The following is a 25,647-nucleotide window of genomic DNA, read 5'->3' on the forward strand; positions in this document are numbered from 1 at the left end:
TATTAGTTTTAGTAACTCATTTCTAATAACTGATTTATTTTATCTTTGCCATGATGACAGTAAATAATATTTGACTAGATATTTTTAAGACGCTTCTATACAGCTTAAAGTGACATTTAAAGGCTTAACTAGGTTAATCAAGTTAACTAGTCAAGTTAAGGTAATTAGGCAAGTTATTTTATAACAATGGTTTGTTCTGAAGACTTAAGGGGCTAATAATTCTGACCTTAAAATGGTTCATAAAAAAATTTAAACCGCTTTTTATTTTAGCCGAAATAAAACATAAGTCTTTCTCCAAAAGAAAAAATATTATCAGACATACTGTAAAAATGTTCTTGCTCTGTTAAACATCATTTGGGAAATATTTAAAAAAGAAGAAATAAATCAATGAGGGGCTAATAATTCAGAGTTCAACTGTGTGTAGACAGACAGACAGACAGACAGACAGACAGACAGATAGATAGATAGATCATAACAAGAACTGCTGCTTAATTGAATGCATGTAATAGCGAAACCCGGTGGTTATTTATTGAATTACGTTCATTTTTGTATAGCGGGCCAGATTCTATTGATATTTATAAAAAGCCGGGCCGTAGTTTGGACACGCCTGGTGTACTGGAATGTACAGTATCTGTGCATCTTGATGGTGGTCTTAAGATTTCTGCCATAGTCATTGATGGTGATGGTACTTGTGGTGCTGCATTGATTTCTGAAATCTTTATACCTGCCTTTTATCCAGCCTCTTTGTTCCAAGTAATTTTTCTTCATCACGGTATAGATGTGTCTATACTGTCCCTTAATCAGATACATTTACAAAACAAAACATCACTTTAGTATAGTGCCAGGGCAAAACTCACAGGTTGTAATAGATCAATGACATAATGTTGACAGTATGTGTTTAAAATAATTGCAAACAAACCTGTTCTGTCTTTAGATGTATGACAGGCGATCATCATCCTCATCTGTCTACCAGTCAGAAATCACAGTTGCGTGTGGATGTTTGAGTCGAGCTTCCTCATATGCATCTATAATAAAGCATCACATTGTTGTTAACCTCCCGTAAAGAAAAGTTCAAATCCTGAAATACTATCAAAGTTAATTAATGCATATAATACCTATAGTGTAAATAATCAGTACACAGAAGGTTGCACAAGATTTATTCGGAGATTCATGCAGAGTGACAGCCTTATGAATCTGAGACATAGATTTGTAAGATGGTCAAGCACATGCATTATTCTGTACCCATGAAGATTAACCTACCATTGTGAAAAATGTTTGATGATAGCCAATAACAATAAACCATTTCAGCTGTTTGTGAAGCAATTAGTAATGTAATGTCTGAAAAGCTCAATCTATGTTGAAAATGTATCAGCAGTTTACAGCTTATAATGGACTTTTAGCACACAACTATAACATGCCTATTCACGTTCAAAAAAATGTGCCATTGACTTCTATGGTCGTGATGTGCTGAAAAATGATCTCACTAACCTTTGTTAAACAAGAACAATAAGACTTAACCAACAAATATTGTTACCCATTCATTTAAATCAGAATTTATCACTGTCAATAACATAAAAAAAAACATCAAAATCTGCTTTAAGACGTTCAGTTTTACATTAACTGAACATTACAGCTTGAACAAAAGATATAATTGATTCACATAGGCTAACACATGAATTAAAGTGCATAGTAATATATTTCTCTTGGATAATTTAAAGAGAATAGTAAACAGTCGAGTTTCGATCATTTTTCGTGACTAACTGCATAAACAAGATAAACAATATTTTATTAATCCAAAACGATTAGTTTTTATTTACACATAATCACAGAATTAATACTTTTGGATAAGTATACGCCTGTACAATGATTTTTTTCAACATCCACGGTAATTTATAATGTTAAATCAGGAAAAAACACGTTTTGCCATGTTAATTAATGGATTCGTCTACAGAAACTTTCTTTAACGCAAAGTAAGCATACACACAAATTCGTTTCATGTTTCTTTAAAATAATTAAAATAGTTTTCAGTTACTACACACGTTACAATCTAACATTGTGTAAAAGGAAAAGGAACTTTCAGACGTGTTTTTAATAGACCTTTTTCACAGCGGAATTGAACACCGGAAGCGCCCTTCGAAGCAGTGTATCGATATTTCCGGGTTCGCTAGGAGTCGCAGAGACATGACAGCCTCGGGACAGCGGATGACTTTCTCACGGTCAACTTTGCCATAATTTGGACAGGAAGATGTTGTTCGGTGAATGTGTAAAACTGCCTTAATAAAACAGCATTTAAAAGATGATACCGATTTGCAGAGTTTGTGCAGAAAACGTGTCTTACACAGCGTTTGCAACGTCAGGTTTCAGTAAGGTGCACAGCCAACAGCATAAAAACTGCTCATTCAAGCCATTCGTAAACTGGATTAACCTGGCTTTTTAACATCCAGCAGGATGAGTTTTATGTCAGTAGTCCCGTCTGTAAACTGTGCTAACCCCCTCCTTCCTTTTTATTCAGAGTCAGATATAGTGAATGGCGAGGTAGCTGTACAGGCGAGTTGCTATCGGTTAATACATTACAGGTTGTTTAATGCTCGTGAGGTTTTCTCAAGTCTGGAAACAAGTTAGCTCCTACTCGTGGATAATATTAATTTTTATTGTTTATTTAAAGAACAGCAAATAACGTTTTACAATACAAAAATGTACATACCAGGGGGTAATTATAAATAAAATACAAATATACAAAATGTAATATAACATATGTAATAATGAAATACATTGTAGGGTTCACACATTTTAAAGTGGGTCGAGTTTGTATAGAGAGTTGATACTGGTATTATACAAGCATATTTCAGTCATCAATACCTTAAAATCTGGTTTCATATTAGTAAATTTACATTTATGAATGTACAATTTTGTTAACAACATAGGTTTTGAACACAAAAGAATCGTTATTAATACATTTTGCAGCTCACCCCATAAGCGGACTATGTACAATGCCAAAATAAGTGTAAAACTGTCTCCTCATATTCGTTACAAAAATACAATTTACATCAATCCCACTTTTTAATTTTTGCAAACAATGTTTTGCTGGATAAAACCTGTGGATGAGTTTACAGGACATTTCTTTAATTCTATTTCTAACATGATACTTCTGTGGTAACAGCCACACTTTTCTTCAATTCACCCTTTAATAAAGACATATAATAAAATTGAATATAAGGTACAGTAATGATTTCTTTTAGGAAAAGAGTATGAATAGCTCTATCATTACTCTTGGTATTTAGTAAAACAAAATTTGCCGACATAAGATTTAGCAATATTAAAAGACGATGCATCAGAAGGATGGTCTTATTAATACCTCTAAATAACATGAATGAATAACATCTCTGCAGGAATTGAACCAATAACAGTTGAAAACTTGCTGGGTTATTGAGATTTTGTAATAAAGGACTTCATTGTAAGAAAAGTGAACTAAACTGACTAAAGAAAGACTTTAGAAAACTGACTAAACAAATAATTTTGCTTTTAAACCAATTAAAAAAGAGAGATTTGCATTTGTATGAACTGTCTATTATTCCAAAATAACAACAATGTAGGGATAAATCAAGCTTATAGGTTAATGACCATGATGAGCACTTGTTTGTGGAAGGCAGATAGCTTAACTGGAGTTTTGTCTATATTATAATTACTCATCAAAATAAACCATAGACCACCAGTCTTTAATGAAACATAATAATCTCCGCTTTGAAGTGCATACAGCATAAGAATGTACTTTCGCATATAACTTGAAACGGCATTCAACCCCCTTTAATATTGTCATCCATTATTTTCCTTGTCCTTCGTCTTTCGGGAGATCGTGGTCATTAAAGTAAGAGTGTCGTTTTTGAGTTGGAGCAGCTGGGAACGCAGCAATCACAGCGATGAGATGACCCTGCCATTCTTTCTTGCTCCGTCGCATTGAAACCGGATGTTGTGGTACACTGCTTCGCTTACCGGAACCAGGAAGTGTGAAAAAGGCCTATTGTTAGCGTTAGCATACATTAGCTCCAGTCGTGTTTCTTAAAGCAAGTTACATTTCGTATCAAACTGTTTTAAAGTACTAAACGCTGTTACAACCAAACACCGTGGAAATGTTTTAAGCTCTAAATTCGCTAATTATACAGAACACAAGCAGTGAAAAGCTTACCTTTCTGACCGGAAACCACGTGAGATCTTTGAAAAACCAAACTTTTTCTTCTTGTGATCTTCGTGCCATGGTGGTTGACAACCAGCTTTTTGGAGCATTACCGCCACCGTCTGGATTGGAGTTTGGATCAGGAATCTAGTAACGCATGTGTTTATTATGAAACCAACTTCTGCTTTAAAAAAAAAACAGTCAGCACAGGAGCGTGCTATCTCAAAAATAAGCGAATTTTACATAGTTTTTCTCTAGATGACATGTATAATCTATTTATAAATAATATTGTTTTGTTTGCGTCTAAACATTGCGACCATCCACACTAAATGTTCTTTTTTTTTTTTTTTTTTTTTTTTGCTATCTTACCATGAATATTTTCTCAAATTATCAATAAGACTTAACCAACAAATATTGTTACCCATTCATTTAAATCAGAATTTATCACTGTCAATAACATAAAAAAAACATCAAAATCTGCTTTAAGACGTTCAGTTTTACATTAACTGAACATTACAGCTTGAACAAAAGATATAATTGATTCACATAGGCTAACACATATGAATTAAAGTGCATAGTAATATATTTCTCTTGGATAATTTAAAGAGAATAGTAAACAGTCGAGTTTCGATCATTTTTCGTGACATCCACACTAAATGTTCTTTTTTTTTTTTTTTTTTTTTGCTATCTTACCATGAATATTTTCTCCAATTATCATTAAACGTGGAGCTAACAGATTACTAGATAAAATAAGAACTTAATCAGTTGCCATCAGCCGAGTCCTTGCCAGAAGCGGCCAGGACTCTACAGACAGACTCGGGCCGGATATGGTTGACCGGAATCGGGCCAGTGCTTTACAGCCGCATCACAACCGCATGTGCGCGAGCGAGCTGCGGCCCGCACTCGGCCCGGATAACACTCGCCGATGCCGAGTCGGAGTCGGAGGCGCCGGAGGGCAGCCGAGCTCGGGCCGATTACTGCCTGCTATCTGGGAACATGGTGAAAGTTGACATGTATCAAGTCAAAGGATTTTGGAACGATCAGGACAGCTCAGTTGCATCACTTTTCAGATGCGAGTCAATGTGGTTATCAGGGATTAAAGTTCTCCGTCGTTACGACGGATTTCCGTCAATTGGAGCGAGTCATTGACGGATTTCCGTCAATTACAGTGTTCCGCTTGTTCTTAATTTTTTTTCATGCTCTTTTCCTAATTTTAATGCTGTAAATATAGGCATTTCTCAAATAGTGTAATAAATGTCTTAATTTTAGTTTGAATAGGTCTTAAATTAAGAAAAGAAGTGTATTCAGCCTGCTGAGGAGGAAAAAAATTTTGTGATCAAAGCCTGGAGTGGAGCAAATGCACGTTCCTCTCTCCACTCTAAGCGTTTTAGCATCACTCCGCTATGGATCCACTCCGGGTTTTGGTATAGTTTCAGAGAAGTACATGTCAGGCTACGGCTGAGGTAAGTTATTTATATTTAAGATAGCATGGACCCATTTATAATGCAGGAAGGCTCCGATGTTTCGGAGATCGAAAAAAGTGTAAAAAATAAATGGAGATGGGCTTGGCTTAGCGAAATTGGGGAGAATGGCAAGCCTTTTAGTTCGTGGGCAAAAAAAATTAAACAACCAGGTACGTGTCTTTGCACAGTATGCCACAGGAAACTTCAATATGGCAGTAATGGCAAAAAAGTGCTAGCTCGCCATCAGTCAGAAGCCAGTCACAATGCCGCCGTTCGTGCTCTACAGTACACTTGCTCCCTGCCTGGTGCGACAAGTACCACAACGGAGATTCATGCATCTATGGCCGACCGTGTGTGCGATGTAAAAGTGCGCGTATGTTCTTTCATAGCGGAGCATGACCTGTCGTTCACAATCTCACAACCGCTAGTTAATTTGATGCAGTCAGTTGTCAAAGACAAGAGTGCACTTTCAAGATTGTCAATGTCTAATGCACATGCCTCCTACTTGTGCACACATGGTATTGCTGCTTATTGGAAGTCCGAATTGTCATCTAAGCTGAAAACGAAGATGTTCTCATTAAATGTAGATGAGGCAACAGATGGAAACATGGACAGGATTCTGAATGTTCTTGTTCGGTACTATGATGAAGATGTGGGAAAAGTGGCAACCCAGCATCTAGCCTCGAGGAAACTGAATATCGCAGATGCCTTATCAATCACAAACACATTGACAGATATTCTCCAGTCATATAGCCTGAACTGGAATCAGGTTGTTGGTATACTGTTGGATAACTGCAGTGTGATGAGAGGGAAAAAGTCTGGAGTAGAGACACTAGTCAGAAGAGAAAATCCATCACTGCTGGATGTCAGCGGAGACACTGTCCATATGGTCTCGAATGCAGCCAAGGCCCTTTTAAATACTTTCCAGGGATTTGTGGAACAATTTTGCTCTGATGTATACTATGACATTGAAAAATCACCCAAACAGAAAGAAATTTTTTCTGAGTTCCAGTCCTTACTTCATTTGGAGAATAAGAGCCTAATACGTCCCATCAGCAGCAGGTTCCTGCAAATGTTAGATGTGTGCAACAGAATACGGGACCTTATGGATCCATTGACCGTGCACTTCTACAGCGTCCTGTCTTCTCATGATCAACACAAACACAGGTACTTCTATTTTTGTATCATCTTATTTCTGTACTAGTAGGCTTTTTTTGGATCTTTAATAAAACACACACACGCACAGGTCTATGGTGATATCTTTGTGGGGCCCTTCCATAGGCATAATGTATTTTTTACTGTTTAAACTGTATATTCTATCCCCTTCCCCTTTTATTTCCCACGTGGGGCCCACAAAAAGGGCCCCACAACATCAAAAATCCCCGGTATTACTATCCATGAGGGGACATTTGGTCCTAAAAAAGTAATATAAATAAACACACACACACACACACACACACACATATATATATATACACACTCACTTTTTTGTTATTAATAATATTTAAAGATGCAGACATTTACTGGATTTTTTTACATAACAAATCTAAACCAAGGGGTGGCGATGCCTCAGTGATCAATCAGGTTATGTATATAAAGTTATAGATACAGTGACTCAAAGGGTTAAATATGTTAGAACAGTGAAGCTCAGCTTTATTCCAGATGCTATCAAATTATTAAATAATCTTTATATAGAAAAAAGGATGAGTCTTGACCTGTAAACTCAAAAATTATGTCATGACTGTTGAAGTATTGGCAATTAGAAATAGCATTGTCTATTTTTTCTCCTTAATCCTTATTTGTATATTATAATTTTGTGATGCAGATGGCTCCTGAACCAGCTTCTTGATAAGCATGCAGTTACATCTGATGAGAAGGCCAGGATAATATGTCTGCAACAGCAAATAGCAAAATCTGCGAGGATAGGAAGTGATGTCAACAAAAAACGAAAGACACGCATCTGTATGCTTTTTTCCGAGTTCGACAAGCTCACAACCATTATTGATTTGTATCGAGGTATGTTCACTTTTTATTCACTTTAAGTGTTAAGAAAAGTACAGAGATTTCTTATTTATTGAAATCCCTTTATTGCTATATTTATTATATGCTTATTTTTCTTGGAATCCTTGAATGGAATCTGAGTTAACTATAAATAGTTTTTAGATCACTGTTAATCAGATCACTTTGGTTAATACTACTACTACTAATAATAAACTATTTATACAGCAGTTTTCAAAAACAAAGTTACGGACTTATTAACCAGATTTAAAACATGTCAGGACTGATGTAATTTAAACTAGACAATTGAATAATACAAATGGAAATAACAAATCTAGAAAATAATATTAAAGGGTTGTAATGTTCTAAGAAGAGTATGTTACATTGCTATGAATGTGATAATTAATCAATGAATAAAATATACAGACCCATTTCTAATCTGGTTCTATTGTGATTTTTAGGTGTACTTCCAACTTTCCAGGTGTTCCTGAAGAAGTTGCAACATGAAAAGCCCATGATTCATGTGCTGCATGCTGAAATGCTACTGCTGGTTAGGGAACTTCTCTCCAAATTTATGAAGCCTGAAACTATCCCTTTGAGTGCAAATGGCTTGTTGAAGCTTAATGTTCACCAGAGAGACCTGCAGTACACTGACAAAAGGTTGTCTGTGGGAAGATTCAGCTTCTTTGCCTTAAACAAGGCTAGAGTGGAAAAGAAGCCCTGGGTGCAGAAGCTCTACAGTTCTCTCAGAGAAGGCTACATAAAGGCAGCAACATTCCTCCTGAAAAACCTGCCCCTCAACAACATCATCATCACCTCTTTATCTGCGTTGACACCATCATTGATTCTCCACGAATCAGTCCAAGGTGCATTCAACACCTTGGCCAAGGCCTTGCCAAATGCTGTGAAGTCAGAAGAGTTGGGTCAACTGGATGAAGAGGTTCGAGCCTACCAGATTAATACAGATCTAGGAGCACAGGCCAAATGCTTTGAGGAGAACAATGCACGAATCGATGTTGACTGGTGGAGTAAGATTTTTGCCATGAAGATGACAGGAGGAGGAACGAGGTTCCCCATCTTAGGGAAGTTGGTAAAGGCTCTTCTGTCATTGTTCACTGGCCCTCTTGTAGAAGGATCATTTAACATGATGGATGATATAATTGAGAAAGACAGGGTTAGGCTGAACATTGAGACTTATGAAGGTTTAGCCATTCTCAAGTCCAACATGAAGGTAATGGGCAAAACTGCATCTAAAATGCAAATTACCCCTGCATTAAGGAGATTTTGCCTGTCTTCTTATGAGACATACCAAAATCATCTGAAGAAAAAGAAGGTGAACCTTGACAATCAAAAGGAAAGGAAACTGAGGGAAGCTGTGAAGGTTCTCTCAGAAGTTAGGGTTAGAAAAGTAAAGAAAGGTTCCACCTCTTATGTTTGTGCTAAAGCCCCCACCTCTTCCACCCTGGGAGTTAAACGAATAGCTGCTGCTACAGCCTCCACCTCCTCCACTGCTGGAGTTAAAGGTAAATCTGCTGCTACAGCCTCCACCTCCTCCACTGCTGAAGTTAAAGGTAAATCTGCTGCTACAGCCTCCACCTCCTCCACTGCTGGAGTTAAAGGTAAATCTGCTGCTACAGCCTCCACCTCCTCCACTGCTGGAGTTAAAGGTAAATCTGCTGCTACAGCCTCCACCTCCTCCACTGCTGGAGTTAAAGGTAAATCTGCTGCTACAGCCTCCACCTCCTCCACTGCTGGAGTTAAAGGTAAATCTGCTGCTACAGCCTCCACCTCCTCCACTGCTGGAGTTAAAGGTAAATCTGCTGCTACAGCCTCCACCTCCTCCACTGCTGGAGTTAAAGGTAAATCTGCTGCTACAGCCTCCACCTCCTCCACCTCTCCTGGAGCCACTCCTGCACATGTAGCTAGTCAAACACTAAAACGGGTTTCAGGTGTAGCCAAGCTTCAGGAATATGGTTTTACAGCCAAAAAGCAGAAAAAGTGAAAAGCACTCTAGAGGCATTTGGACAAGAAAAGCACTTTTTGGAATTTAGTGGTGGTGCTGTTACTTTTTTTTTGCTGTTAATTATTAATAGTTTCACAAAACATTGTTTGGTGTTATAAGATACATAAAACATGCACTGAAAATACACTTTTTGAAAAAGCACTTTTTGGAATTTAATGGTGATGCTATTACTTTTTTTCTGTTCATTATTAGGAGTTTCACAAAACATTGTTTGGTGTTATAAGATACATAAAACATGCACTGAAAATACACTTTTTGAAAAAGCACTTTTTGGAATTTAATGGTGATGCTATTACTTTTTTTCTGTTCATTATTAGGAGTTTCACAAAACATTGTTTGGTGTTATAAGATACATAAAACATGCACTGAAAATACACTTTTTGAAAAAGCACTTTTTGGAATTTAATGGTGATGCTATTACTTTTTTTCTGTTCATTATTAGGAGTTTCACAAAACATTGTTTGGTGTTATAAGATAAATAAAAATATGCACTGAAAAAAACACTTTTTGAAAAAGCTCTATTTTGAATTTAATGGTGGTGCTATTACTTTTTTTCTGTTAATATGAGTTTCACCAAACATTTGGTGTTATAAGATAAATAAAAACATGCACTGAAAAGATGTGTGGTAGATGGTTGATTATTTGTCAAGTTATATATTTTTCAAAGATAGCTTTTAAAATATGCAAACTGGCAACATTAAAGCGGTTTAATCTCCCCTTAAAACGCTATTGGTCTCGGCTATTTAAATAAAATTTTGGTTTTAGGAATATGGCTTGGCCTGAAAAAAGTTCAGTCACAAGAATTTTTTTCACTTTAATCCCTGGGTTATGGCACTTTTTCCTACTTGCGTCTGGAAGATGAAACTAAAAAGGTGAGACTTTCCTTCATGCTTGGAAAATTTAGAGTTGCTCCTTTGAAACAAATAACTATACCAAGGCTTGAACTTGCAGCTGCTGTTTTAGCAGTCAGAATTAACCTGATGCTTAGGAAGGAACTCCAATTAGACCTAGATAATTCTGTGTTTTGGACAGACAGCCAAACTGTACTGAAGTATATTGCCAATGATGCCAAAAGGTTTCATACATTTGTTGCAAATAGAGTATCGGTCATCAGGGATGCAACAGATGTTGAACAGTGGAGACATATTGGTAAAAGATTGAATCCTGCTGATGATGCCTCTAGAGGCATGTCTATTGAAAACTTCTTGAAGTCCAGCAGATGGATACAGGGTCCAGATTTTCTGTTAGAAGCTTCGGAAGAATGGCCACTGTCCTCTTTTGACCAAACTTTGACGAATGATCCCGAGGTAAAAAGGGATACAGTGGTAAATGCTGCTATTTCAAACTGTCCTGACAGTGCTACTCATCAACTCTTGAGCTATTTTTCTGATTGGACAAAACTGAAAATAGCAGTGGCATGGATTTTAAAGTTTAAAGATGTTCTTTTGAAGCTCAAGCAACAAAGAAAATGCATTCAGTCCTCATTCAATTCTGGAACGAACAATTCTACAGTAGAACAGAACAAAGTGGATGAGGAAATGAAAAGGTTTCGAACTGGATTCTTTGGTCAAATCTTACACCAGATGATCTTTCTCGAGCAGAATCAGCAATTATTGGATTTTCTCAACGTGAAGCATTCAAAAAAGAAATTTCTTCCTTGCAAAGTGTAACATCTGGAGTTAAAAGGAGTAGTAACCTTTACAAGCTTGATCCAGTATTGATGGATGGTTTACTTCGAGTGGGTGGAAGACTTAGTAGAGCAGCAATACCAGAGGAGACAAAAAGACCAGTTATTCTACCGAAAGAACATAATGTATCCAAACTTATCATGCAACATGTTCATAGACAACTAGGTCATGCAGGGAGAAACCACATGTTGTCAACTTTACGAAAGAGGTACTGGATTATTAATGCAAACTCTGCTTGTAGGAAAGTAATCTCTAAGTGTGTTGTGTGTCGACGATTTCAAGGCAAAGTTGGGGAACAAAAAATGGCTGACTTGCCAAAGGAAAGGATTACATCGGATCTTCCTCCCTTTTCCAACACTGGAGTGGATTACTTTGGACCTGTTGATGTGAAGAGAGGTCGCAGTGTCGATAAAAGATATGGAGTTTTGTTTACCTGAATGGCCAGCCGAGCAGTACACTTTGAAGTAGCCTATTCCCTGGATACAGATTCTTGCATAAATTGCATTCGTCGTTTTATGTGTCGTCGTGGCCAAGTATTGCAGCAAAGATCTGATAATGGCACTAATTTTATTGGAGCAGAGAAAGAGCTTAGAAATGCTTTGAAGAGTTTGGATCATGATAAAATTCAGCGTACCTTTCTATCAGAAGGATTAAAATGGATCTTTTTATACACCTGCAGGATCACATCATGGAGGCGTGTGGGAGAGGCTCATTCGTCTTGTAAAGAAGGTGTTGCACTTTACACTTCGACAACAATGTTTAGATGATGAGGGCTTTCACACTATTCTTTGTGAAGCCGAAGCTATTCTTAATGACCGTCCCATCACAAAGCTTTCTGATGATCCAAATGACTTGGAAGCACTTACGCCAAATCACATCTTGCTGTTGAGATCAAAGCCATTTCTTCCTCCAGGACTTTTCCAAAAAGACGATTTGTATATCAGACGTAGATGGCGACAAGTCCAATACTTGTCTGATTTGTTTTGGAAAAGGTGGATAAAGGAATACCTTCCACTATTACAGGAAAGACAAAAATGGAGGAAGCCACATAGAAGCTTTAATGTTGGTGACATAGTGGTCATCATGGATCCAACTGCTCCACGTGGTTCCTGGTCACTAGGCAAGATCACTCAGACATATCCTGATAAAAAGGGATTTGTCCGCTCTGTACAACTGAAGACAAAAACAGGATTGCTGGAAAGACCAGTTTCCAAAATCTGCCTGTTGTTAGAAAAAACAATGGACTGATCCATAAAGAAGTAGTACACATACACCTTTTTTGGCTCCTTTGATAATTTAAGAGATTAATTGTAGTTGCACACCAACAATTATGGGGCCGGTGTGTAGGAGCCTATATGTTGACTTCAATGTAATTTGGGCTGTCACCACTTGGGGGCAATATGTGCACATAGGGTTTTAAAGTCGGTGTTTCTTGCATGAGAGAGGAAGACTTGAGGAAGGGAACGCATGCAGTTTTTACCACACCAAACTCACACACCTTTGAGGTCGCTAAAGGGTTCAACATTATTAATTGCAAGTATGTATTTATAATAAGTTAAATAAAGTGAATTTAAACTTGAAGAGGAAGCAAGACTGGACATTGGTTGTGTGCGTAAAAGCGTGCGTTGAGATGCCAAGCCTTCGACATTAAGCTGCTGCAACAGAGTTTAATAGTTAAAACACCAAAAGATTAAGGATAGAAAATTAAGTTGTACATGCACACTTATACTTTAGACAAATGTTATATTATCAGTGTCCTTTAGTGACTGATGGAGCTTTAAAATCGGCTGCAATTAATGCACACAATAGCATTTAGAAACCCTGAAAAAAATATTATATTAAAAAATGTAGGTGTGTGTGCGTGAATGTATATATAAGAACGACGTCTTGCATCTTAAATTAAAGATATATTTTCCTACAAAAGACAAAGCTGCCACTTATAATATTATACAGAAAAATGTGAGGGTGCAGAAGGAGAGAAAAAACACAAGATCTGTAAGTGAGATTCAAACTCGCTCCGTTGTGCGCTCCGTTGTTCTTTATCGACGCACTGTCCACTACGCTATTCCCGTGCTCTGAATCATCTGTGTAATGATACGCAGTAATGTATGACCAAGGAACTGTACAAAAGTGTAAAAAAACAGTTCAGTGCCAGGCATACTGTACAGGTGGTCCTACTGCCACATTGTACAGTTGCCTAAAATGCCCTGACGCGAATACAAAGAGCTGCACTGAATGTTTTTTATGGTAAGCGCAGACCCGGGGTTTGTCACATTTGATTTCAAAAAGGTTTGTTAAATACATTAACATTATGACTTTGGTTATGAAAAAAACTATGCACTTATAACCCTCTCACAACGAAAAAACTTGTATCTGTGTGTCCACATCCATAAATATTCTCATCAAAACTGAAACAGAACTCTCTGAAACAGACAAACTCTGAAACATAGCAACTTACTCTCTGAACATAACGAGCAGGTTATGTTCAGAGAGTAAGTTGCTATGGCTACTTAACATACCCAGAAGTTACCTCTGATTTTGGAACCAAAGTTGAGGTTATCCACCTACTTACTCTCAAACTTACCCGTGTATGTCACATAACCTGCTTTCTGGAACAGCCCCCTGGATTGAGCACCCCTGGTATATAGCATACTTTTAAAGCAACTGCCAACATTTATCACAATCACATATCCATTAAACACACACACACACAAAGTGCTGCAGTGAAATGTGTTACTCTCTCCTCAATGCTGACCATGCAAAAAAAAACTGAACAGCAAAAAAACACAAAATAATTATTTTACATTTTAAAGTTTTCAATAATTAAAAACTGTGTCAAATCTCAATAAAAAGTTTAAAATAATTGTAGAAAGTTGAAGTTGGCAAGAAGTTGGCGACACTGAAAAACCAAAGGATCCAATCTTTTATTGTTATAATTATCTCATGACAACAAACTTTTTTATTGTTTCAAATATAAATTCATAGGTGAAAACACTGCTCTGAAAAATACTTAGCAACAAACTCACAACCTGGGACTGGACAGGGGAGCTTTTGTGTGTGGATGGCTATGTGTGTCATGTTTTTGTGATTCCCTGTGATGATGTGCACGTTACCTTACTGAGATGGTGGAATTTAATTTTGGCTTACTTGCCAGAAAGATACATACAACTGTTAGCATCTGTACATTATGGCAGTATGCAATATCCAATAAATACATATACTTAAACAAAAGTAATGTAAGAAGTTATATGAGGAAAGGCTAACTAGCTATCATTGTAGCTTTCAAGTACACAGTTCAAGATAACAACAATATAACTCAAAACACAGCCTTATTTTATAAACCCTCAAAAACATTTGAACACATTTTACTTACTCATTGTAGATTCTTATTTAAAGCTTAAAACATATCAGAATCTACATCTGAATTGATGGACAGATAATAGAGCACCCTCAGCAGTAAACAAATCAAACACCTGGCTCCCTTAAAGGGCCAGCATTTTCTGAAAACTCTTTCTAACACCTTTGTGTTTAGAATAAAATGGACAGCCTGTGGGAGTGTGTGGTGATGCCTAAATCATTGTTTTTTAACAGTTATTCACTGCATAATCTACAGAGTAACAGTGCAGTTATACTAATTAAACACACCTGATCAAACTAAATCTAAAGGTAGTGTGTTAAAGCAGGGTTGGAACCAGGGCCGGAGTGGGACTCCTTTTCAGCCCTGGAGTTTCAAGCCTCAGGCCGGCCCACCTCAGTTCACCACTGACTATATTAAAATAAAGTCATTTCCAAATCAGTTTCTAATGACACTATCACGTCTTTTTTTGAGAAAACTGCACTTTTAGAACTTCAAATGTTCAACAACTCTTATACAGTATTATGTCTTAACAATAAAAATGAAAAAAAAAAAAAAAAATTGTTACTTAGACAAGGATCGAACCCAGGTTGGCCACGTCATAATCTAACGTACTAACCGCTGTACCACATCAGCTGTACGTTTAATGGCGACTTATCTAGTTATATCATCATTAACCTGCATCCTGCACACGAGGCTACGAGAAAATAGATAAAAAGAGCAGAGCTGCGGTAAAATAATGAATAAGAAGGCTGTGTTCAAGTAAATAAATAAATTATTTTTAAAAGTGTGACTGCTGAGAGCAACCGATTCTGGAACTAGGGACACCGGCCCTCGCGGCCAAAAAACGGACCGGCCCACCGGGAATGCTCCCGGTCCTCCCGATTAGCCAATCCGGGCCTGGTTGGAACTAAATTCTTTTGGGCTCCGGCCCTTCAGGAGTTTGACATCCCTGGTACATAGCATATTTCCCATGGTACATAGCATAAGGAACTGCCTACATTTATCACAATCATGCACATATCATTGAATAATATATATATATATATATATATATATATATATATATATATATATATATATATATATATATATATATATATATATATATATATAAAAACTTCATCCAAAGCAAAAAAAAAAAATATATATATATATATATATATATATATATATATATATATATATATATAATCTGATCCTCATGTTGTTCCAAACCTGTAGTAATAAAAAATAAATAAATAAAATAAAACAACCTGATTAATACATATATTTCGGAAAGCCTTTATACTATACTGTAATGCCACTCTTACTTACTTCATTTGAAGTTTTCCAGACAAATTCATTGAGTCGCTGCAAAAATGTATGTACGTGCTGTTTAAGATATTTTTTAAATAACACATTTTTACTAGTTATTTAGCAAAATACTAATATTCAGATTAAAGTGCAATTTAAAAGCTTAACTATAGGTTACACTAGGCAAATTAGATTAATTATAGAAAAGTAAACAAAGTTATAAAAATGATTGTGATAATTTGGTTGCTCTGTGTGAATATTTTTGCCTTTAAATGCATCTCGTCGATATCTTTACCTTTTAATTAGCTCTGTGACATTGACATTGGTTGACTCCTGATACTCAATGTTAAAAACATAAAAGGAACCAAAGAAAACACAGAGATGGCTGCAGAGAAATTTAGCTTATCATTGCATTGTCTCACTTTCTCCTCAATTCTGCCATACACATACCAAAACTGAACAGTGTATGTGTATATATATATATATATATATATATATATATATATATATATATATATATATATATATATATATATATATATATATATATATAGCAACATAAAGCATCAGAGTACATGGGGTAATAATGGTTGAGCAGTAATTTACCATTTATTATCACAGTAACTATCTGTAAGTGGTACATAAAGTAAATTACTGTAAATTTCATACAAATCCTGCTCCTTTTACAGTAAAATACTGTTTCCTTTTATTACAGCAAAACACTGGCTGTTTTACAGTTATTTACTGCATAATCTACAGTAAGGGTTAACAGTGTAGTCAATAAAGCTTAATTTTGTATAAAGAAAAGTGCCTGTGTATATTTAGGAATCTAATGTCTTAAACTTTGATCTTATTACCCTGCTCAAACTTTATGGGTTTTTATTTTGATAGCATCGCTGGACTATTCGTTTGTTCGGATCTAAAGAGTCGATTCATTTGAAGCCCTGTTCAAATTAACCTTACTCCTGTTAAGCTAGTCCGCTATACAATGGTCCAGAACTGAAATCTAAATCATAACTCGCAACATTATAACGGCGGGAAATGCGTGGGAAGAATAACCTTGAGCTAATTTACTACAGTAATAATGGTGTAGGTATGCGAGCACTCTAATCTACATTATAATTTGTTACAGATTATTAATGTAGATATACGTGCAAAGTTAACCTACATTATTGTTGTAATTTGTTACATGTTTATTGGTGGGGAATAAACGAAGCACTAAATATGTATTTTTACATGGTTTTTGCTAAAAAAATCTAGTTTTGAAGACTACTTAAAATATTATGTGCAATAGTGTTACCCCTATTTTTTTTTTTTGTGAAAAACCAGGATGGTGTACCAGCTAAAACTAGCCAACCAGCTTAGGTTGGTTTAAGCTGTTTTATTCAGCAGAGAAAGAATGTAAGAGAGATACATGCCATAAAAGAGGTTAAGCTGAAAAAGCACAAGAATATCGAGATAGATGATCAAAAATGAACAAAGACGATTATTTTGATAAACTGTCTTACATTCAGGATATTTGTATCAACTACAAACCAATGAAATGCCGACCCCTTATTGCTGATATTATTAATGTCATTTCCTAATTTACTTTTATTTAGCTTGAACACTATTAAATGTATTGCAGTTTTTTGTCTCATAGTTACATCTAAAATGTACGTTTGCATCTTATTTAGCAGATGTTTGTATTCAAAGTACTTTACAAAGAAACAACAGAACAAAAAATGTAAATATTATTAGAATTTTAATTAGTCAGACACATTAGATTACATCAACAAAAACAATATAAAACAATGAATGAATCCAACATTCAAATGTTGAACACAAGAAAGTTGAAAACCTGGAAAACTATTGACTTTCATGGTATTTCTTGGTTATCCTATGGAAGTCAGTGGTAACAGATTTTAAGTTTTCTTCATAATATCTTTATTTTTGTTCAACAGAAGAAAGAAACACATTTTGGAACCACTTGAGAGCAAGTAAGTAAGTCAACTAAAATTTGTGGGTGAACTATCGATTTAAGTCAAACTTCGGATTGGCATACTTGTTTAACTTTGAGCGAAAGTACTTATCTCAGTTCTTTAAAGGATTATAATTCAATATTATTATTCATAATAGAATTCAAAATATTATAATTCATAATTAAAGTTGTGCATGCGCTGTGATGGGGGAACCGAATTCTCCAGCACTTTCTTACTGCTTCTGGCATACGGTAGCTTCCTCGAGCAAATTGTGCAGAAACAAGCTCCGGGCACTCTGTTTCTTGCACCAACTGCGAAAAGGCTCACCATTTGTTCTTTCAATCCATTCCCAGCGCCGTTTATTTTTCAGGCCTTTATCTATTGCTAGGACATTCCCAGGCTTCATAAACTTGCGCTCCATTTTTTTTCTCAGACAACGCTAACTTGACATTGACGTACAGGTGTTAATCATACTGTTACAAGGACCTACCCTTCTCTGCTTGTGATAGGCTTCAGCATCAGCGCTGGTTTATGTCAACTCATCTGTGTCAAACGGTGACCAGAAATATCCTTCTTTCACTTTGCTTCTTTGGCAAAATACATCTGTAGACACCTGTGTTTGCAAGTGTGTTGTCCCGAGAGTTAGCATATATTTGTTGTACTGTACATTTAAGGGCCGATTACAAAAACGCATTGCGCACCACACTGCTTTTTATGTTGACAAGAAAAAAAGTAGAGCGATGCTCTTTTGTATGTAAATAGTGGCCTGTTTCCACTGACTGGTTCAGTACAGTACGTGTCAGTACGGATCACCAAAAGTTTCAGTTGACGTCATTCTCGCTCAAATAAATGTCTACAGTAAAGCTGTAAGGTCGTTCACATGTCATATGAAAAGCACTTTTCACAAAACAGATGTTTCTTACTAACTTTTGAGCATAATTTAATTATAACTGCAGATCAATGACAGTGTGAAATAGCCTACTGTAACGTCTGCAAATAAACATGGAAGTTCGTGATTCAGGTTGCTGAAACCCTTTGCTCCTGTGTTTTGTTGGGCTTCTCCTTTGTTTGTTCACGCTTCGCTCTCGGGTTTGTCCTTTTCTTTCTGAATGGATCAAATGACGGAGATTCTTCAATGACATGTTATTACCATCAGCTTAACAAGTTTGTTATATAAAATACAGACGTGATCGCGAGCTCCCTGAAGATAGCGAAAACCGCTCACATTTTTAGACGGCCTTGTAAAACAACAGGACACGGCAGATTTAGTTCTTCTTGGCTTTGTGTCTGTACATCAAGACAGCAAAAAAGGTTTGTTTGAGCTTGGGTCATGCAAGAGCAGTTATTAAATGCATATAGTATTACGGTGTAATGTCTCGGCTGTGTATTTGAAATATGGCGGTTCCTTTGTTTACATTTTGGCTAGCTCCACACGAGCTCATGATGTATCTCTGTAACCAATCAGTATTCAGCTATGCATGTAGCTCCACCTTTTGGTACCATTAATAGGATTTGGTACCCTTTCATAAGGGTGCCAAAAAAGTGGTACGGTATGATTCGGTACACCTTTTGACAGTGGAAACGGCCATAAAAGCATACCCAACAGTACCGCACCACACCGTAGAAACAGGCCATAGAAAGTGACAGCTGACCCATATTGTACACGAGTGGTGATGTTGTGGATGTTATTAAATGTAATTTATAATAATATTGTGATATTCAAGATCTGTAAAGTAATACAGCTCTGGATAACTTAAAACAGTGACCACAAGTCTCTCCCCATCATTAAAAGTTTGCCGTAGTCGCCTTGACAACACAAGCCCTGCTGTAACCTCAACAGAAACCCTGCAATGCTTTAGTTTGATTGAAGAATGAAAAGATACAGTTGATGTAACATGCTTTTCTGCTCGCGGCCATTAGTAAACCATTCAAAAGATGCTCCTCTTGATGCAAAAAGTGCATTCACTGTGAGCAGCCCCTTATGCAGCCAAACTTAAAATATATAGACCTTTTCTTAAAATGCAAGATTACCCAAATGCAAAATACTTTGCGTGTATGAGCAAGGAGAACTAAGAACTTTCAGTCGGCAGCTGATGAATATAAACATATTTGCATATTTGAACAGCTTTAAAACGATAGTTATAATTCTTTTTTTTTTTCTTTTCTTTTTTTCACTTTTAACGTCTTTGAACAAATACTGCTTACAATTAGCACTACCTCCTGGACTGATCATTTAAGAATGCAATCTAATAGGATGGAAAATAGCTGCTGTGATTTGCTGTGTGCATTTCTCGTGGTCACAGAAGAAGTTACTCGAGTAAGAGTAAAAAAGTATATGAAAAAATTACTCAAGCAAATAGTTATGCTAATCATTTTGTCCCAAAAATGTTTTGTTTTTCTTTTAATCTAGCCGAAATAAAACAAATAAGACTTTCTCCAGAAAAAAATATATTATCAGACATACTGTGAAAATTTCCTTGCTCTGTTAAATAGAATTTGGGAAATATAAAGAAATTAATTAAAGAGAGGCTAATCTGACTTCAACTTTGTGTGTGTGTATATGTATGTACGTATGTCTATATTTATAAATAAAGATATATATATAAAAATATATAAAAAAAAATATATATATATATATATATATTTATATATATATATATATATATATATATATATATATATATATATATATATATATATATATATATATATATATATATATATATATATATACCCCACCTTCACTTTATTTTCTCTTTTTTTATTTATTTCCCAAATGATGATTAACAGGGCAAGGAAATTTTCACAGTATGTCTGATAATATTTTTTTTCTGCAGCAAGTGTTATTTGTTTTATTTCGGCTTAAATAAAAGTTTTCATCATATAAAAATAACAATTTTCTTTGAGAACGGAAAATCAGGAAATGTGACATAAAAAAAAAAGTGGCAAGACAGTTCAGAAGATGACCATGACTGTAAACGCCAAGGTTTCAAACCTTTTAAAAAAACTAATGGACTTTGAATGGGACTTTATTTAAAAGCCCCCTTTATTTTATTTTATTTCTAAGACATTTGGTAAGTTGCTTCTTGTTGTACAATGCTGAATGTGTTCTCAACATTCCTTGATAAAAAGCATTTTAATCTGAAATAATATGGTTAAATTATGGCTTGTTATTTAACAGCTTTATGCTTCTAAATAACAAAAGTATGCTGTAGATAAAATGTAAAAAAAAAAAAAGGTAGGGCACTGTAATTTTACATTACAATAACAGTGGTATGCTGTATCTAACAAAACAGTATCATGCTGTAAATTTAAAACGGCAGGGCAATGTATTTTTACAGTTCCATAACAGTAGATTACTGTTGCTAACGAAAACAGTATTATTCTGTTAAATTAAAACGGCATCGCACTGTATTTTTACAGTTCCGCAACAGTAGCATACTGTTGCTAACAAAAACAGTATCATTCTGTTAATTTAAAAACCAGTAGGGCACTGTATTTTTACAGTATGATGCTGGCAACCACAGCTGCCAGTAGATTACCTCCAGTAGATTCAGGAGGGTGAATCATTATATATATATATATATATATATATATATATATATATATATATATATATATATATATATATATATATATATATATGATTCACCCTCCTGTGATTCTTTATTAAATATTTCCCAAATAATGTTTAACAGATTAAGCAATTTTTTCCCAGCATTTCCTATATTTTTTTCTTCTGGAGAAAGTCTTATTTCAACTAGAATAAAAGCAGTTTTTAAGTAGTTTTAAACCCATTTTAAGGTCAATATTATTAGCCCCCTTAAGCAGTATTTTTTTTTTGGTTGTCTACAGAACAAACCATCGTTAATGACTTGCCTAATTACTCTAACTTTAACCTAATTAACCAAGTTCAGCCTTTAAATGTCACTTTAAGCTGTATTTTGAATGTTCTATCTAGTAATATCTAGCAAAATGTTTTGTGCTGTCATCATGGCAAGCATAAATGAAATCAGTTATTAGAAATAAGTTCTTTTTTTTGTAATTCAATTTTTTTTTATTGTTCAACAGGCAAAGAACACACTTTACCCTACACATACATATGATACATGTTACATATTCAGCCACGTACACCAAGAAAATTCAACAAAGAATAACAATGTATAGCAAACATATATGGAAATTAAGGTTGTGGTACCTTTGAATGTACATACTCAATTATCCTAATTTTAAATGTTGCCAAAAATTATCCCAATTTCTATGTACTTCTCCCTCATTTTTCAATCTCCCCAGCATACACTCATATGATGCAATTTCAATCATCCCATTAATCCACTCCTTCATTTCTGGCATTCTGGGACACTTCCAGTTACGTAGTATCATCCTAGCTGCTGTAATGCATCCAATCTTGAGAAGAACAAAGGATTTTTTACCTACATTATAGGTATCACTAATTTATCAAAAAGAAGGCATAGCCGTGGCTACAGATTACTCATAGCCTAGCCAATCCTCCATTATTCTTACAATTTTACACCAGATTGAGTAAACTAGACAACATTCCTAGATCATGTGTAAGTAAGTACTCTCTACTTTATTGCATTTAAAACACTGATTAGTTCCAGCTAGTCCTATCCCATAGAGTCTGGATGGTGTGTAATAGTATCTATGTATTATTTTGAATAAACTTTCCTCTAACTACTTTTATATTTTTACCTACATTGTAAAGGATGTCCAGCCACTCATTCTCCTCAATATCAATCCCTAGATCCTTTTGCCAGATTATACTCAAGCTATTACATATTTTACATTTAGCATCATTTTTTAACACATAGAAGCAGTCCTAGCATCATGTGGTGACTGTAAATAAGCATACAGGGTTGTCCTTCAGTAAAGTTTGTCCTTGATGGAGTGTCTAATTAGCAGGTATTTCCAGAAGCCCCCTTGGGCTTCAATATTATATTTGTCCACTAAATCGGAGTATGAGATGAATATAACATCCTCATGCAAATCCTTCACTTTAGCAATTCCTTTTAGTTGCCATTGTTTCCAAAATACAGTTTTTTTCCTATACAAACTTCTGGGTTATTCCACAATGATGCATCTGACTGTCTATAATGTGTCCTACACAGTTTTTGGATTCTACTCCATACAAATCTTAAGTGTATGGTCACTGGGTTTTATTCCCATTTAGTTCCAGAACATTGTGAGGGAATGTCAATCGGGTGGAATGGTGATGCTAACTTTTCCTCCATTTCTATCCAATCCAGCTCTGAATCTGTCTCTCCCCAGTGCTTGGCCAGCTTGGTTATTTCAAAACAAAGGTTGTACATCCTTACATCTGGCAAACCAAGGCCTCCCCTATCTCTTGGGGAGCAAAGTTTACTCATTTTGATCCTGGGTTTTTTACCTTCCCAGAGAAAGTCCTTTATCATCATATCATATCTTTTGAAATATAATCTGGGATATTCATAGGTATCATCATTGATATATAATTAAATTGTGGTGCAATTACCATTTTAACATTAATTTAATTAACATATTAATTTTACCCCATAGTGAAAGCTTCAGCTGTTTCCATTTGTCAATATTATGTTTTATCTTTGTCAGCAATGGATCATAATTTAACATCATTATTTCATTTCAAGAGTTCACACTTAGATATTGCTTGACAGCTGTAAGCAGGTTTGGCATGCTGTCCCGGGAGAGAACCCTGAGCTCGGAGATAGTTGAGCCCAGGGCTCCCGCCAGGTCCATAGAGCATGTGAGGGGAGTACGAGATCAGGTGGTTCTCGAGAGCTCCCCTTTTTGTAAAGGAGAAAAGGAGGAGAAAGGGGTGGATGGGGGGTTTCTTCGGAAAACGAAGATAAGGGAGTAATATCTAGCTAGGCTACTTATAGTGGGTTAGGATAGATCTGATTGGCTAACTAATGAGTGTAGATAGGTGGCCAGCTGCTGTCAATTATATCACGTGCTCCTCTCGAAATTAGTTTAAAAACTTCACTTCAAGAGTTCACACTTAGATATTGCTTGACAGCTGTAAGCAGGTTTGGCATGCTGTCCCGGGAGAGAACCCTGAGCTCGGAGATAGTTGAGCCCAGGGCTCCCGCCAGGTCCATAGAGCATGTGAGGGGAGTACGAGATCAGGTGGTTCTCGAGAGCTCCCCAAATGCATGAAGCTCGGGACAGCAGCCGTGTATTCGAAGAAACTCCCCAAAAGGCTTGAAATGCTATATCCGGCTGCTGGATATAGTTATTTGAAAAAGAAAAGGTAAAGAGGGCTCCTTTGGAGCAAAGGGTGAAACAGGTTCCTGCGGGAACCCGAGCAGAGTTGGCTTGGGCTGTGAATACTCCTGCTTGAGTAGAGACTCGGGGAGACCCCTGCGGGGGTCAGAGCCATGGGGTGGGCGGGAATCCTGCTGGAGTCATATAAGGGAAGGGGAAGGAAGGACTCCGGCTGGAGAGGGGGGTGAAGGGGGGCAGGGGGGGCGGGGACTCCGAAGGAGTAATTTGCTCGAGGAACACTCCTTGCGGAGATAGAGCTGGGAGGTGTCAGCACTATATCTAATTATATATTTATATGAAACATATAGATATATAAATATATAATGGGGTAATCTAGGGCCTTGGGGGGGGCGTTTTTACTGACTCTTGCGAGAGTCGAAGCTCTTGGCTCTCCTGTGGGAGAGAGAGCTGTATGTGCCATCTCCAGCTGGAGTCGGGAAAAGGAATGGTCGGTGAAGCCCCAGCTGGAGGGTGAAATGGCAGTTGGGCGATGACCCCTGCGGGGGTCCGGTGCTCGGGATTAACTCCGCGGGAGTTAGAGCTTGAGGGTGACAGCACTATATATAAATATATATTTATATGCGTGGGTGCATATTTATATACATATATATAAATAAATTAAAAAAATAAAAGATAAGTGTGAGAAATAAACAAAAATAAACATAAATAAAAGCTAGGGCCGGGGAGGGTCGGTGACATGACTCGTGTCACAGCTCGGGGTTGGGTGAGCTATTTAGCTGGCTCCAGTAGGAGTCGGGAAAGATGAGGGGGAGGTGAAGACTCTTACTGGAGGGTGACGGGCGGTATAGGTGCTCTTGGGGTGTTCCTGGTGGAACAGAGCGTGAGGGTGACAGCACTATATATAAATTCATATTTATATGCGTGGGTGCATATAGATATAAATTTATATAAATAAAATCAAACAGAGAGAAAAATAAATGGTGCTATACTATATGTCATTATGGAATGACATATAATATAAAAAGCTAAGGCCAGGGCAGTGAGATGATTCCTGCGGGAATCGAAGCTCGGGGTAACGCCCCTGCGGGGGCAGGGTTGACAAGGGGGCCTGGGCAGGGAGAGAACTCCTACTGGAGTTAGGTGAGTGAAAAGGGGGAGAAGGCTGAGTGCAAATCAGCTGGAAGGAAGAAAGGAAGTTAGATGGCTGGGTCATGACCGCGCCCTTGGGAGACTGGGTAGTTCCTCTGCCCTCGGGAAGCTGGTATGGTTGGGTCGTATTCTCTCCCTGGACTAGGCCCATGTCCTTGGCCGCTGGGATTACTGCGTCTGCTGGTGAGGGTCCTCTGGGCTTCCCTGAGATGGCTGTGGCTGAGTCAGATATAAGATTTGAAGGCGTCGGGAGACCACCTTCCTAGTGTATGTGTTGTTACGATAGCCCTTGTGTGCTGC

The 25,647-nt window shown here is 36.6% G+C and overlaps 2 protein-coding genes and 1 long non-coding RNA gene across 7 annotated transcripts in view; 2 read left to right on the forward strand and 1 right to left on the reverse strand.

Moving 5' to 3' along the window:
• Nucleotides 1–4,255, reverse strand: part of LOC141375160 (uncharacterized) — a 7,719-nt gene extending 3,464 nt beyond the window's left edge. Inside the window, exons 1-3 of the long non-coding RNA XR_015496364.1 lie at nucleotides 4,184–4,255; nucleotides 920–1,025; nucleotides 725–795 (exon numbers count right to left, since the gene is read on the reverse strand). This is a non-coding gene — a long non-coding RNA (uncharacterized LOC141375160). The remainder of the gene's footprint in view (nucleotides 1–724; nucleotides 796–919; nucleotides 1,026–4,183) is intronic.
• LOC137489863 (uncharacterized) overlaps nucleotides 1–25,647 on the forward strand; it is an 86,678-nt gene that overhangs the window by 22,845 nt on the left and 38,186 nt on the right. The gene's annotated exons all lie outside the window — the stretch shown is intronic.
• Nucleotides 2,138–10,273, forward strand: LOC103909516 (uncharacterized). Of its 5 annotated transcripts, XR_015496359.1 has the most exons (6): nucleotides 5,588–5,634; nucleotides 5,823–6,801; nucleotides 7,460–7,650; nucleotides 8,094–9,203; nucleotides 9,252–9,724; nucleotides 9,973–10,273. XR_015496359.1 is itself a non-coding variant. In XM_087261991.1 (4 exons), the coding sequence occupies exons 1-4, from the start codon at nucleotides 5,660–5,662 to the stop codon at nucleotides 9,632–9,634; spliced, it is 2,826 nt and encodes a 941-aa protein (XP_087118117.1). In that variant the 5' UTR covers nucleotides 5,588–5,659; the 3' UTR covers nucleotides 9,635–10,273. The 5 variants fall into 5 exon arrangements, 3 of the variants coding, with proteins under 3 accessions (XP_087118119.1, XP_087118117.1, XP_087118118.1); XR_015496358.1 differs by having other exon boundaries at nucleotides 5,588–6,801; XM_087261991.1 differs by having other exon boundaries at nucleotides 5,588–6,801; nucleotides 9,252–10,273.

The sequence above is a fragment of the Danio rerio genome, chromosome 7 (assembly GCF_052040795.2).
Source record: "Danio rerio strain M-AB ecotype USA chromosome 7, GRCz13ab, whole genome shotgun sequence".
NCBI classification, from domain to species: Eukaryota; Metazoa; Chordata; class Actinopteri; order Cypriniformes; family Danionidae; genus Danio; species Danio rerio.